Genomic DNA, 15,590 nt, shown 5'->3' on the forward strand with positions numbered 1-15,590 from the left:
GATAGATTATATTCCCATACATTATCTCACTTTGCCATGATCCTGGGGCTGTAGATTAGTAGATTATCATTGTCTAACCTTATATAGGGGGCAACTGAATCAGGATAGCATGGTGAGTCAGCAATATTACCTAAAAAGGACTCGTCTCCACATATCCCCAGTTCAGGATTCTTTCCACAAGGCCAATAGGAGCTGCCTTTAAGATGAGCTATTTTGCTCACGTTTAAGTAAGTCCATCATATTATGTCCCAGCTGGGATACACACAGACACACACAGACACACAGACACACACATATATGGGGAGGGAGGAAAAGGAGGAAGGGAAGAAAAGAGGGGGAAGGGGGAAGGAGGGAAGGAGGAGAGAGAGAGAGAGAGAGAGAGAGAGAGAGAGAGAGAGAGAGAGAGAGAGAGAGAGAGAGAGAGAAGAGGAAGCCTGTAGGTTTGCTAATTTTTCTAAGCTCAAGTATGAAAGTCATACTAGGGCAGAGTTACTATAGTTGTGCCCCAGGGCACTGAAATTTAGAATGATAACTAACAGAACTTTCAGTCCTTCAGTAGTGTAAGACCAACTATAATAAATACAACTTAGTAAGATTTTCTTTTTTTGGTCTAGACCTGTGATTTCATCAATACAGGAAGCTCTCTAGTGAGGAAGCTCTCTCTACTAATGCAGATCAGCACCTGCTCTGAAACTTACAGTGTTAAGTTGACTTTTCCAGGGTCATAAAGATAGTATGTGTTAATAGCCCTTATCTTCCTGACTCTAAGGCTGGTTTTATACCCACTATGCCCAGTGCCTTTCTAATAATTCCTTTAAACAGGAAGCTCCCAGATGCCAGCTTCCTCCACAGTGAGTGCCTCTCCAGCATCCCACTCCCCCCCATCCCCTGTTAGTGCATGCCATGTGTGGCCTCAGGATGTTGTAGGGTCTGTGATAACCTTTTCAAAAGAACTGAGAGTGTGTTTGATATAATTTTGGTTCAGTTTTAAAAGCTGTTAGTTATAACTGTCAGGAATGATTTGTTAACATGGCAAAGTTCATGTTTCTTTGATATTCATAAGGAAAAAATAATAAAAACAGTCTGAGGAGAATGTTCACTAACATGGGAGGTAAACACATCATATATTAATAACTTTAAGATGCCAAATTTTCATTCATTTTTTCTGAAGGACTAAAAATAAATGAGTTTCTTTTTTAGGAAATGATAGTTAGCTCCAGATGCAATATAATTTATCTATTTCTCCTGAAAGGTTATAATTCTCTGTGGTCAGGACTAAAGCAGTGGGAAAATCTAGAGTCACAAATAGATAATTGTGAGGGAATGGCATGAAAGAATAAGAGGAAAAACCTGTTATTATATCCTAATATCAAGTAACAACTTACTTTGGAGAGAAATTCCTGAAACCTAAGTAGCTTCCTATCTTCAATTTAATTTTCATTACCTTTTGACTGAACCCAAGAGAAAAGATAGCCAATAGCCTTGTGAATGAAGCTGGAAATGATAGTGAACTTGACAAATAATAGGGCTATTTCTGACTTTCCAATCACCCAAATTTTCTCCCCCTAGCTCCAAGCAAGTGCACTATATGGATACAACTTCTCTCAGTACTCAAATATTTCCTATTTTTAATTTTTTTGGTTGCTGTTTCAAGCTTTTTACAATTTCCCATCTCACAGTACTACCTCATGACCCATCCCCAGCCCACTGCTTGTTATCTGGTAAACTAGGTGGATATGTGGCATTTTCACAGAAAGCCACCTATTTCTATTTGGTCAAAACCTTTAAAAAGTTTAGGAAAAGCAGACATACGTCAACAAGCCTCCAGGCTTCACTGATGATGGCATACTGGATTCGGTTGAGAATAAACCCATCAATCTCCTTCATTATTTTGATAGGTGACTGCCCAATCTTCTTCATTAGAGCATATGTTTTCTCCATTGTTGAAGGATCTGTCTCTGGATGTGGCACCAGTTCAACCAATGGGACATAATATGGTGGATTTACCTTGACAGAAGGGGAAAAAAAAAGAAACAGGAAGAGTCAGAAAAAGTGTTTGGAGGCACAGCATACAGCTTTCTTACTATTGCTTTTAAAGCACAAAAAAGGAAAAAAACTCTACTCCTCAATAACATGAATTCAATAACAGGGGGAGTTCCCCCTATTTGGAAAGTAATGCCTTCTTTGGTATTAGTAGCCAATGGCAAATTATATAAGAAACAAATTAATTAATAAAGAATGAAATGTCTTTAGAAGTTGCAATATCCAGAGGACTGAATTTAGTGTTTTGACAACTAACCTAATAGTTTTCTTTTCTTTCTTTTTTTTTTTTGCCTTTTTTTTGGAGGGAAGAGGGCAGGGCAATTGGGGTTAAGTGATTTGCCCAAGGTCACACTGCTAGTAAGTGTTAAGTGTCTGAGGACAGATTTGAACTCAGGTCCTCCTGACGTCAGGACCAGCGCTCTATTCACTGCACCACCTAACCACCCCTAGTTTTCATTTATATAAAACCCAAGTACTTTCACATTATCTCTTAAGTCTAGTAAATTATGCCATGAAGCACAGAGTCCAGATGTTATTAGCCTCATTTTACAAAGAAACTGAGGCTTGGAGAATTCATTTTTACTAGACCCCAAATCATCCTACTAATAAGTGGAAGAGCCAGAGCTTCTGATTACAAATCAACTGAGTGCTCTGTCTACTAGACCATGTGATGGTGGAGAGAACATGGGGTTATGAACATGAACTTAGGAGGAACAATCTAATTCTACGGGCAGTCTTTTGATTCTAGAGTCGTTCCCCAGTTCCTTTCACTGGTGAGCCTTTCTGATATCTTGGCCCAACTGTGTGGTTTTGATTCCAGTTTTTAGTGTATGTTCCCTTCCATTCCCATAACTTCTTTTGTTTCATAAAAATTCCAGATTCCTGTTATTCTGGTCTTTCTCCTCCCACTAAAAACAAAAAATTTACCAATAACTACCTTCTGCTTATTTTACTTCTAACTTTACCATTATCTCCTTTTAATTTCTCTACCCATTCACTCAACCTTCATTTTCTTACTTTTTAACATTACTTTCTATCCCTAAATATTTTCACACAAACTACAAATGAACTTCACTCATGTCACAAAAAGGGGGGGGGGGAGAAGAGAATAAACATTTACATAGCATCTACCATGAGCCAGGCATCGTGCTATGTGCTTTACAAATATTATCTCATTTAATCTTCACAACCACCCTGGGACATAAGTAATATTATTATGCCCGTTTTACAGGTGAAGCAACCAAAGCAAACAGAGGCTAAGTGACTTGCCTAGGGCCATACAGCTAATAAATATCCAAGGCCACATTTGAATTCAGGCCCAACTCTCTAGGTACTGTAAGACCTTGCTGAACCTCATAAGAGACCCATAAGAGACCTCTATATCTTAAAGCTTTTGCCAAGAAGAAAATAGTACTCAATAATCATGTGGCCTTTGAAATACAAAGAAGGTCCAAAATGGAAAGGGGGCTTTGTAGTACAACCTAGTTTTCTTCTGACTTTAATACCAGCACTCTTTCCATAAAGCTGTAATAATCCTTTTTTAAAAAAAATTATTGATAGCAATTTGTATATCATCTCATTCCCAAATACATCCTCCCTCCCTCTGGAACCCATCCCCATCCCCATCCCCAAACAAGCTATCATTTTTAGCAAAGAACAAAAAATAAAGAGAAAAAAGTAGTTTGGCAAAAAATAACCAACATATAATCAGAATCTAACAGCATATGCATTGTTCCACGATCACTGTCTCCTACCCCACAAATAAAGGGAGAAAGGTACATTTCCTTACATCTTCTCCTGAGTTAAACTTGGTTACCATGATCCTTTTTTTGTCTTTTTTTCACATTATATCCAGCTTTTTAATGAAAAATCTAAAGAGGGAGAGGTGAGAGGCAGTAAAACCCAACAAGGCCACTTCTCAGAAAAGTGGCTTCTCACACAGGATACAGTCTATGGACACCACCTTCCACCTGTGCAGATGATATCTTCTCAAATTTCAGCTCCCCTGAGTACATCATGGCTCTGACTTGAGTTAGACTCTTGGCACCAATATCTTGGTAGGAGTGTTGGATGCCAGCAATAAAATAGGGAACAAATCTGTCGAGAGTCTCTGTTCTACACGGCCCCAGACAAAACATGAGTCATTTTGATTCTATCTGCTTCACTGAAGTAGTGGTTCTGGCTGCCAAGGTTCTTGTCCATCACATTGAGGGAACCCACTCCCTAGTATTTCTTTAGCCAGATCCCAGCAGAGAAGTACCCATCTAGGCCTTTGTAGTGGCCTCCAACAGAAAGCCCATCAACAATGCAGAAGCTCCAAAAGTCTTTGGCAATGTGACCCACATTTTGAAGGCCATCATCAGCAATGATGGGAATACTGAAGCACTGTGCATACTCTAAGACCTTGTACGCAGCTGTGGCCGGGGGTCACCCACATGCCGGCACTTCCTGTGTAACACAGATGGAGCTGCTGCCCATGCCAAACTGCAGGGAATTCACTCCAGCATCAATGAGTTTTGCCTGTACAGCTGTCACCACACTGCCATCAATAATGTGGAGGTTGTTGTATTTCTCCTTGATGTGCTTGATTATGCTAATTTGGAAAATGGAGTTTCCTTGGGAATAGTCCAGCATGACCACATCAACACCAGTCTAGGTCAGCAAGTCAAGCTGATACTTGTCATCCTCATGGGTGTTCATGCACAAAAGCAGCTTCTTGGTGTCTCTGGATGCCAGGTATAGTCCTGATTCTTCTTTGGGTTCATGTGGGCCTTAATATCCCAATATATAAAATGAGGAGGTCTGACTAGATGATCTCTAAAGTCACTTTTGATTCTAAAGGTTTGTAATACTATCTCTGGTACTTGGGTGAATCTTTGTAGCTGTTGCTATACCTTGCTATCTCCATTAGAGGGAACCAGGTAGCTCAGTGGATATGGGCAATGATGGCTACTAGCTGGTCATCCTTGTTCACAATGGGGAACTTCCCTTTCTTGCTCTGCTGCAGGATTGCATTGGTTTCCTTTAGTGCAACTCTTCAAGGAACTACCATTACATCTTCCTACCTGGTCATGATCTTGCCCAGGAAATTGTCATATTCCTCTTCTTTGAGAAAATCAATGTCATGAGAGAAGAAGATGCCCACTAGGTGGCTACCCTTCTTGCCATTGTCTGTGATTGGGATTTCACTGAAGCCATGCCATGCCTTGGCATCAACACATCTCTGACTTGATCTTTGGGGTTCAGAACCACAGTTCAGTGATGAAGCCCTACTCATATTTCTTCACTTTGCACACTTCATTGGTCTGGAATTCTGAGGTGCAAGTGTGATGGATAAAGCCAATACCTCCTGTAAGCATCATCTGGTCATCCCAGCCTCAGTGACTGTATCTTCTGAGGATGAAGAAAGTGGAGTCTTCAGGGTTATCTTTTTGGTAAGTGATGAAGTTAGATCTACTTGATCTGATGTGAAGTCTATATAGCCCAGGAGGATGAGGAAGTCACTGTACATGAGCCTGTCCCTAAAGCTGAAGCGTTGCTGTGCCATGAGCCCATCCTCTGGAATGTAACAAGTGCTGCCACTGATGAGACAATCTGCCATGGCAGGGACAGGGCAGGGAAGAAAGGAGAGAAGGTGGGCTGGGCTGGTGGGAGACCCAGGTAGAGCAAAGTGGGGTTGATGATTCTCCTACAGAGCTACCAGGATCCTTTTCAGTAGTTAATGTTCTATATCTTGGAAGGTGACAATTAATAGTATCAAATTTCCATTAATTATCTTATAAGAAACACCCAATTTAAAGATGTTTGCCAAAAACAAAAAGAAAACCAATGGCTCACCTCCTAGAGCTTTTTTTTTAACATATTTAGTCATCCTCCTAGTTCAATCTATTTATTTTTTTAAAAAGTGAAATTCTATTCTATATTTTTCTTAAATACACAAACTGAGTAATCCTTAATGCCTAGCACAATGACTGACAGAGGATATGCAGCAGGAATGGACCTGTGACTTCACTGGGACATAGTAGGGACTTAATAAATGCTTCACTGACTGACTGACTGATCAACGAACAAGAAATCAATCAATTAATTAATCAATAAACATTTGTTAAGTGCCTGCTATATGCCAGGCATTGTGCTAAGTGCTGAGGATACAAAAAAAAAAGGAAAAAGTCCATGCCCTCAAGGAGCTTATGGTCTAATGGGGGAGAAAACAAACAAATATGTATAAACAAGCTATATAGGGGACAAATAGGAAATAAGGGAAGGCATTAGAATTAAAAGAGGTTGGAGAAGGTTTCCTGTTGAAGATAGGATTTTAATTGGTACTTAAAGGAGGACAGTGGGCAGATATGAGGAAAGACAGCATTCCAGGCATGGGAGACAACCAGAAAAAAATTCTGGGAATCAAAAGTAATGAAGACTGACTCAGAAGAGATGGTAAGACAATATCACATTGAAAAGATAAAAATAGACAACAACTACTATATAACATATGCAAAAATTACCAAATATTCAAAGTGCTATTCAAAATATTATGAACTTTTACAGTGGTGCTTATGAAGTTATTTCCTAGGTCATAAATCTAAAGTATCTAGATGATAAACTGAAGTGGCAAAATTATGGAATACTTTGACAAGATTTTAGAACATCTTACTAAGCAGATGGTTTCTGAGTACTCAGATGGTTCACATGGAAAGGCCACATGAGTTTTAGTGGACTGAAAGCTTAATATGAGTCAAGAACATGAAGCCATGATGGCCATAATAGATGATGAGATTGTAACCTATTCACAAATAGAAACATGGTAACCAGAATAAAGGAAGGCCACACTATACTCTGCTCTGGTGACACTTAGGGTGAAAAAGTGATCTAATTTTCAACCACGAGGAGGCAAAAGCCAAATGAAACCCTGGTAAAATCACCAATAAATTATCTTCTATGTTTACAGGTTGTAGAGGATGATGACCAACAAGGTGAGAAGACTGAAGAACATTCACATGAGTATGAGTTGAAGGTGGTTAGCCTAACAGGAAAGATGACTTAGGTACTGTCTTTACATATCTGAAAGTCTGTCAAGTAGAAGAGGTATTAGATTTCTTTGATTTGGTTCCAGAAAGCAAAACTAGGAGCAATGAATTAAAATTTTTAATTGAATTTATTTTTTATTTAATAAGCATTTTTTCTCCCTTCTACTGCTTCTTCACCCCCACTAAATAAGAAAAAAAAAAAAGGAGGGGCGGCCAGGTAGCACAGCAAGTAAGAAAGAGTACCAGCCCCAATATTGGGATGACCTGAGGATCAAATCTGGGCTCAGACACTTAGCACCCACCCAGAAGCACCTGGCCGTGTAACCTTGAGCAAGTTACTTAACCCCAATTGCTTAAAAAAAAAAAAAGAAAGAAAGAGAGAAAAGCAAACCCCTTGTTGGAAAGATGCATAGACAAGCAAAATAAATTCCCTCACTGGCTGGGTCAGAAAGTATACATCTCATTCTGCATCTTGAGCCCATCATCTCTCTATGAAGACGTGGGTAGCATGTTTCAGCACTGTGGTTAGTCATTGTACTAATCAGAATTCTTAAGTTATTTCAAACTTGTTCTCATACTGTCGAGAAAAATTTCTTCAGTACTTACTATGTGCCAGTTGTTGAATCATTTCAATTGTGTCCAATTCTCTATGATCCCTTTGGGATTTTCTTGGCAACATACTGGAGTGATTTGCCATTTCCTTCTCTAGCTCATGTTACTGATGAGGAATTGAGGCAAAGAGGGTTAAGTGACTTGCCCAGGGTCACACAGCTGGTAAATGTCTGAGGCCACATTTGAACTCAGGGCCTCCTGACTCCAGGTCTAGTGGCTCTATCCACTGTGCCATCTAGCTGTTCCATACCATGTGTCAGACACTGTGCTAATTGCTGGGGATATAAAAAAAGGCAAAAAGATTGCCTCTGCTCTAAAGGAACTTGTACACTAATGAGGGAAAAAACATACAAATAACTAAGTTGATACAAGATATCTACAGAGTAGATGGAGGATTAATTTGAGAGTGGAAGGAAGTAGGAGCGGAAGGGATGCAGAAAGGACAACTTTCTGGAGAGATAGGAGCCTCAAGTTGAATCTTGAAGGAAGCCAGGGAAACTAAGAAATAAGGTGAAGAGGCAGAGATGTCCCTGCATGGAGGACCACCACCATAAAAGCACAAGGATGGAAGGGAGAGTGTCCAGTTTGAGGAACTACACGTGGGCCAGTGTATCTACAGCAAAAGAATCAATGGAGGCAAGTAAGACGGGAGAAGACTGGAAGGTTGGGAGGGGCTAGGTTATAAAGAGTTGTAAATGCCAGAGATGTTTAAATTTGACACTTAAAGTAATAGGGACACTGGAGCACAATGGGAAGGAGGAAGTGGGAGTGACACTGTCAGATGGAAACTTGAGAAAAATCCTCTTAGCAGCTGAGTTGGAGGATGGATCAGAGAACACAGAGCACTCACAGCTGAGCCAGAGAAACTGTCTAGAAGGTCACTGCAATAATCCAGTTGGGAAGATGGAATGAGCTCCCCACAAGTGAAAGCATTTGAGCCAGACTGAAAACTACTTGTCAGGTTTGATGTAAACAGTATTCCTTCTTAGACACGGGCTGGATTAAATGAGCTCTGAGGTTCCTACTAGTCCTTTATGTGATTCTATATATAAGGTTTCATAGTCGCAATACATGAAAGATTCTTCAATGATACCCAGTATTTTACAATTAGGCTGAGAAACAGAAATACTGAAGAACTTGGAATTCTATTTGTTTATAGACACTAACGGATCCCTCCACCTCCCCCACCCCCAAACCATGATGAAATAACCAACAAGAAACAAAACCTTAAGAAGGCTATTTCAATAACAATTTAGTATTTCTCAATTTGTGCAGGAGTGTGGATTACAATATTTAGCTACAAGAAAATTAGCTACCAGCTTAGTCTAAAATGCAAATACTGTAGCCCAGTGATTTTGTCACCTCAGAGGAGTTAATCCCAAGCTAAATATTGTTTTTAAAGAAAACAATTAGGGGGTCTAAGCATCCGGCAACTTCAACAATACATTCTTTTTATAATTTCGACACCACTGAATGGCTTCCATTTTCCTCAGTATATAAGCTACTTTATAAATTGCTTCAGTGGCATTATTTCCGGGTTTTATTGGTGCTTGAAAGAACTGTCCTTGCTTTTGCTTTGTATCTTTTAATATCTGCAATACAAACTTTCATGCCTCTCCCTCTAATTCAAAATATTTGTGGTCCTTATGAGTATTATAATGCTGATGAGCATTTAATTTCTTTAATGTTGATATTGCAGTATCACAAAGCAAGCAAATCATCTTATCTTTAGCAGAAACAAGGTAATATTGCAATTTCCAATCCTCATTTTTCTTAAAAAAAAAAAAAGAATTAGATTAGCTTTTGAGGGGTTAGCAAAACTGGGAAGAGAGAGTACAGAGAAAATGAGATGCTCAAAGTGGGCACCAGAACAAGAAAAGCCACAGCCATTTACAGAGGAAAAAATAATAGCGCTTTACAATTCATAAAGCACTTTTCTCAAAACCTAGGAGGTAAGGAATTCGGGTAGCATTATTTATATTTCCCACATCAGGAAACTGAGCCCTCGAGAAGTTGAATAATTTGTCCAAAGTTTGCCTTTTGTAGGTGTGAGAAAACTTGAGATAAGAATTTCATTTACTTATGTGGTTTGCAACATGTTTATAGTTTATGGTCTTAGAGAGCTGCACAATGCACACAGAGGTAAAATGTCCTGGTTATGAAGAAGCAGTGTTTATTACCACCTGCTATGTGCTAGGCACTGTGCTAAGAGTCAGGTATATAGAGAGAGGCAGAAGACAGTCCCTCCTCTCAAGAAGCTCACACTCTAATGGAAATGACAACATGAAAACAATTATGCACAAACAAGGTACATACAGGATAAATGGAAGAAACAGGACATGAATTTAGGTCTCTCCAGACCAGCTCCTTCATAAGGCCTTTCCTATGCCCCTTAATCCTAAATTCCCTCCCCACTATTACATTGTTATAGTTTGTATATATTTCATGTTTACTTCTCTTTTCTATGTTGTTTATTTACCCCAATAGAATACAGAGTCTGGATGGACAGAGATTTGTTTTAGTCCTTGTATTCCCAGTGCAAAACACATAGTAGGGCTAACACAGAGTAGGGTCACATAGCTCATAAACAGTTAAGTTACGATATGAGTTCAGCCATGTTTTTTGATTTCTAGTCTAATGCTCTTTCTACTCTCATTTATTTCAGGAGCAGTGGTGTCTGAAGCTGCATTTATCTTGCTACAAAATAAATTATATATGTTTGGTCCCAAGGAAGAGATAGAAGAAGGCACTTCCTTCTAGACTCTTTGGCCAGGGTGAGAGACTGTTGGTATTCAGCTCTATCCAGCTCTGTGTGACCCTATTTGGGGTTTTCTTGGCACAGACACTGAAGTGGTTTGCCATTTCCTTCTCCAGCTCATTTAACAGATGAAATTGATTTAACTGACAAAAATAAGGTTGCCCAGCGTCACACAACTAATAAGTGTCTAAGACCCGATATGAAATAAGAAAGATGAGTCTTCCTGACTTCAGACCTGGTACTCTATCCATTATACTACCTAGCTGCCCACATCATAAATTAAAGTTAAATAAACTAATGAATTAAAGCTAATTGTTTTAAAGATACCATTACCATTTTTTAAATTTAAATTAAAAATTTTTAAATTTAAAATGTATATTGAACAGAGGTTACTTTGGAGCCCTGTACACTCAAAAGCTCAGTCTCAGAAGTGCCATCCCATGGAAGGCTTGCCCCCCTGGAACCTCTAACCAGAGTACTTGCAGATGTGCCCAAGTCTCTGCTCCAGGTATTTAGGCTTGCCCTACAGTACAAAGGGCACACACTAAACTCTCTGTAGGGTCAGTGTAAGCCTTGTGCCTTTCTTCAAGCTGTAATCGGTGTTCCCCCAAGCGGCAGAAGGTTGACACCCTGAAAAAATGCTGAAAACAAACGTCAGAGTTGTTGTCCCTAGTGTTAGTGAAACGTCATCTTCCCATGGTACTTAGGTGCCTAGACAAGAATGTTACTCCCTGTGCTGATACACAGTGAGAGCTGTGAGCTCTGAGACTATGCCCCTTCAACTTAATTTGGTGCACAAGAGTAGAACAAGAAGAGTTAACAGTAGGGGAAGGTGAGGAAGGAAAGGAGATGATTAAAACAAATGAGTTCACTAAGAAAGTAAAAGAATAGATGCAATTTCTGAAACACGGCATTACTGAACTCAGCAGGCTAAAGAAGTTGTATGCTTTAACCCACAAGTGACAAAGAGCCATGACCCTTTACTGCTAGATGCTATTAGAGAGTCCTGGGAAATCTGTCTCAAACCTATACTCAAGAAATTTTTTTTAAATAAATAAGGAAAGTAGGTAGTACAGATAAAGATCAAACAAGATGGTCTCCAGACTCCTGTCGTGAAAGAACTGTGTGTGCTGCTACAGTGGGCACTAGACGCACAAGAGACAAATTGTAGTGTCTATGGAGCTCTTTGAGGTCTCAGGTTGAACGAGGCTATACAAATGGAACGTTCTTTCATTCATCTCTATGAAAAGTTTCTGGGTAGGAGCTGAAAGAGAGCCCAGGGATCATGTGACCGCCTCCATCGTGCTGGGCACTAAATACACTGGGTTCATTTATTTTCTCCCCACTGAGATTCAATAAAGCTAAACTAGGGAGGAAAGGCAGGCTGCTCATTTTCCCAGAAGGCAGCTTCAACAATTTACAACCAGAAGGGGGTAGAAATGCCCCAAGCAGTATGTTGTGGTTGTTGTGTTGGTGGTTTTTTTAAAAACTTGTTTCCTGGGGAAGAAACAGACTTAAGCACAGGATGGATGGCTGAGCAGGACCTCAGAAATGAAGAAAACAAGTCCCAGAGTAGGGACTTGACTTGCCCAAGGTCATAAAGATCCTAAGGAGGAGAGTTAGAATTTAAATCCTGAAATGAAGCAAAGTCCTGGATTTAGAGTCAGAAGACCTGGGTTCAGATGGTGGATCTGGTGCTTGCTAGGTGTAACCTTGATCAAATTACTTCATTCCCTAACCCTGGGCCTCAGTTTTTGCATCTGCAAAAATGAAGGGATTAGATAGTCTCAAAAGTCCCTTCTGACTCATGAATCTTATAAATCCAGCTCTGACTCCAGATCCAGGAGTCCTTTTATTACATTACATAAAACACACACACACAAAAACAAAACAAAATTTCTATGAATGGATGACTTTAATATCTTTTAGCAATTATTAATAATCTAACATTAAATAACATTTATTAGGTATCCATGTACACATGGTACTTAGCTAAGCAAGTAGAGAGCAAGATATATTTTTCAAAACATCCCTGAACAATTTTTAATCTTCAACAGACAATGGGAATGACACTACCCAAAAGAGTATGCAGTGACATACAACTATATGTACATCAAACGTACAAGTTAAGCATTCATATTACCCACAAACACTGGCAAAAGTGTTTTTTCAGTGTCATGGTGATAGAACTGTGAGTCACAAAAGTAGCATGTTCAGGCATGGTGATGTTGGTAGGAATAACTCTAGGTAACTTTTTTTTCTTTAAAAAAGGTCCATTCCATCTATAAAAACAGGAGATAATCTGACTTAGTGGATAGAGAACAGGACTTGAAGTCAGGAAGATATGAAGGCAGATGACACCTCAGACGTTTATTTGCTAGTGCATGATCCTGGGCAAGTCATTTAACCTCTCCTAGCCTCAATATCTTCCTGTAAAATGGGGATAATGATGACAACCAGCTTTCAGATTGCTGGGAGTCAAGAAAAGTCACCAAGTATTTATTAAGCACCTACTATGTACCACACACTGTGCTCATTACTGGGGATATGAAGAAAGCTAAAAAACATACCCTGCCCTCAAAAAGCTTACAATCTAATGGCAGAGACAACATGCAAATGACTATGCATAAATAAGATATATACTGAATAAACTGGCCATGAGTTTGGAAGAAAGGCACTAGTTTTAAGTGGGTTCAGGAGAAGCTTCTTGCTAATGGCAGAATTTTAGCTGCGAACTGAAGAAAACGAGGAGGAAAAGGTAAAGAGGGAGAGAACTCCAGGTAGAGGGGACAGCCTGTGGAAATGGGGTATCTCGTGCAAGGATCGAAGACATAACATGAATACTTTACAATCCTTAAAACCCTATACAAATACAAGATGATCCCCTCAGCTACTCTAAGGTTACCTTCCAAGCACTCGGTATTTATCTTGTTTGTTTTTATAAAATAAGTATATTCTGACAAATCAATGCTATTTCCCCAGAAGAATGTAATTTCTTTGAAAGAGGCTTTTTCTGCCTTTCTTCGTATCCCCAGTGCTTAATAAATGTTTGTGGATTCATAAAATAAGTGTATTAGATCAGGGGGTCTTTTAAGTCCTATCTGATCTAACGTAGTAATAAAATAAGCAAAAAGGAAATCAGGGATGATAGCAATAGTTTGGAAAATGGCTGAGAATAAGTAAGCAGAATTCTACTGACCATTCTGTGGTTATCAACTATCCCCAATGTTTATAGTTCCTGCCATTTCCGAGTTTTTTGATCAAACGTATTTTGATGCTCCAACTACGTCAGTTCATTTTTTAGATTTTGAATTTCTATGCAACTTGATTTATTTCAGTCATTCTTGGAAAATGGTGTGGTGGGGAAAAAAAGATACAAGACTCTTTAGGGAAAAGGTGCCGAAGAATTAACAGATTCACATAGAGATCTTTGGCTCAGTTGTGTGTATGTAGGGGGCGGGAGGGTGGTAGGTTTTGGAAAAACGACTAGTCCCTATATTCTTAACAAGTTAGAAGTACTTCCCCATCTCGTGTGCTAAACATTCATTTCTCTCAAGACCTTTTAATAGCTCAGCATATATCTTTTCACTTATTAAAATTTTTTAAACATTTTTATCTAACGTTTTAAGTTGCAAATTCTATCCCCCATTCCCTTACTCCTTCCCTTAGACAGTAAGCAATCAGATATGTTATACATGTGCAATTATGTAAAAATACTTCCATTTTGTACAAGAAAATGCAAATAAAAGGAAAAAATGAAGGAAAGTGAAAAATAGGCAGCTTCAGTCCATATTCAGTCAATATCAGTTCTTTCTCTGGAGGCAGATAATATACTTCATCATTAGTCCCTTGGGATAGTCTTAGATAATTATATTGCTGAGTATAGCTAAGTCATTCATAGTTCTTCATCAAACAATATTGCTTTTACTATGCACAATGTTCTCCTAGTTCTGTTCACTTCATTTTAGTATCAGTTCAGTTTAGTCTTTCCAGGTTTTTCTGAAATCATCCTGCTTGTCATTTCTTATAGCATAATAATATTCCATTACAATCATATATCACAGCTTGTTCAGTCATTCCCCAATTGATGGGTATCCCTTTTTTCCCCCCAATTCTTAGCCACCACAAAAAGAGCTGCTATAAGTATTTTTGTATAAATAGGTCCTTTTGTCTATTTTTGGATGTCTTTGGAATACAGACTAGTATTGCTGGATCAAAGGATATGTAGAGTTTTATAGCCCTTTGGGCACTGTTTCAAATTGCTCTTCAGAATGGTTAGATCAGTTCACAACTCCACCAATAGCATATTAGTGTCCCAGTTTTCCCACATTCCCTCCAACATCCAATATTTTGCTTTTCTGTCATATTAGCCACTCTGATAGGTGTGAGATGATACCTCAGAGTTGTTTTGATTTACATTTCTCTGATCAATGGTGATTTGGAAGATTTTTTCATATAACTAAAAATAACTTTTGATTTCTTTGTATGAAAACTCCCTGTTCATATCCTTTGACCTTTGGGAAATGACTTCTATTTTTTACAAATTTGACTCAGTTCTCTATATATTTGAAAAATAAGCCCTTTATCAGAGATATTTGTGGCAAAAAGAAATTCCGATTGGTTGCATTGGTTTTGTTTGTCTAAAAACTTTTTAACTTTATATAATCAAGATTATCTATTTTACATTTTGTAATGTTCTCTATATCTCCTTTGGTCTTAAATTCTTCCTTTATCCATATATCTGCCAGATAAATTATTCTATGCTCTTTTGTTTATGGTATCACCCTTCAGGTATAAATCATGTATCCATTTTGACTTTATCTTGGTATACAATGTGAGGTGTTGGTCTATACATAGTTTCTACCATACTGTTTTTCCAGATTTCCCAGCAGTTTTTGTCAGATAATGAGTTTTTGTTCCAAAAGCTTGGATCTTTGGGTTTATCACATACTAGATTATTATGATAATTTACTGCAATGTAATTTGTACCTAATCTTTTCCATTGATCCACCACTCTATGTCTTAGCCAGTACCAGACTGTAGACTTCCAAGAATTTTATGTTGTCTACAGTATATTTTAAGTGGAATTTCTCTTTCTATCTCTTGCTACTAGCCCTTGTTGGTAATATACAGAAATGGTGATGATTTAT

At 38.6% G+C, this 15,590-nt stretch overlaps 1 protein-coding gene and 1 pseudogene across 2 annotated transcripts in view; both read right to left on the bottom strand.

Moving 5' to 3' along the window:
- The window catches only part of CRYL1 (crystallin lambda 1), a 187,894-nt gene that overhangs the window by 47,379 nt on the left and 124,925 nt on the right, over positions 1-15,590 (bottom strand). For both annotated transcript variants that reach the window (XM_069080634.1, XM_069080633.1), the window contains exon 5: positions 1,813-2,007. In XM_069080634.1, coding sequence (XP_068936735.1) covers positions 1,813-2,007 — 195 coding nt within the window. The remainder of the gene's footprint in view (positions 1-1,812; positions 2,008-15,590) is intronic.
- Positions 3,978-5,682, bottom strand: LOC138155590 (inosine-5'-monophosphate dehydrogenase 2-like; annotated as a pseudogene).

The sequence above is a fragment of the Petaurus breviceps genome, unplaced genomic scaffold (assembly GCF_028583685.1).
Source record: "Petaurus breviceps papuanus isolate PSGF00001 unplaced genomic scaffold, PetGlider_PUasm1.0 91133, whole genome shotgun sequence".
Lineage (NCBI taxonomy): Eukaryota > Metazoa > Chordata > Mammalia > Diprotodontia > Petauridae > Petaurus > Petaurus breviceps.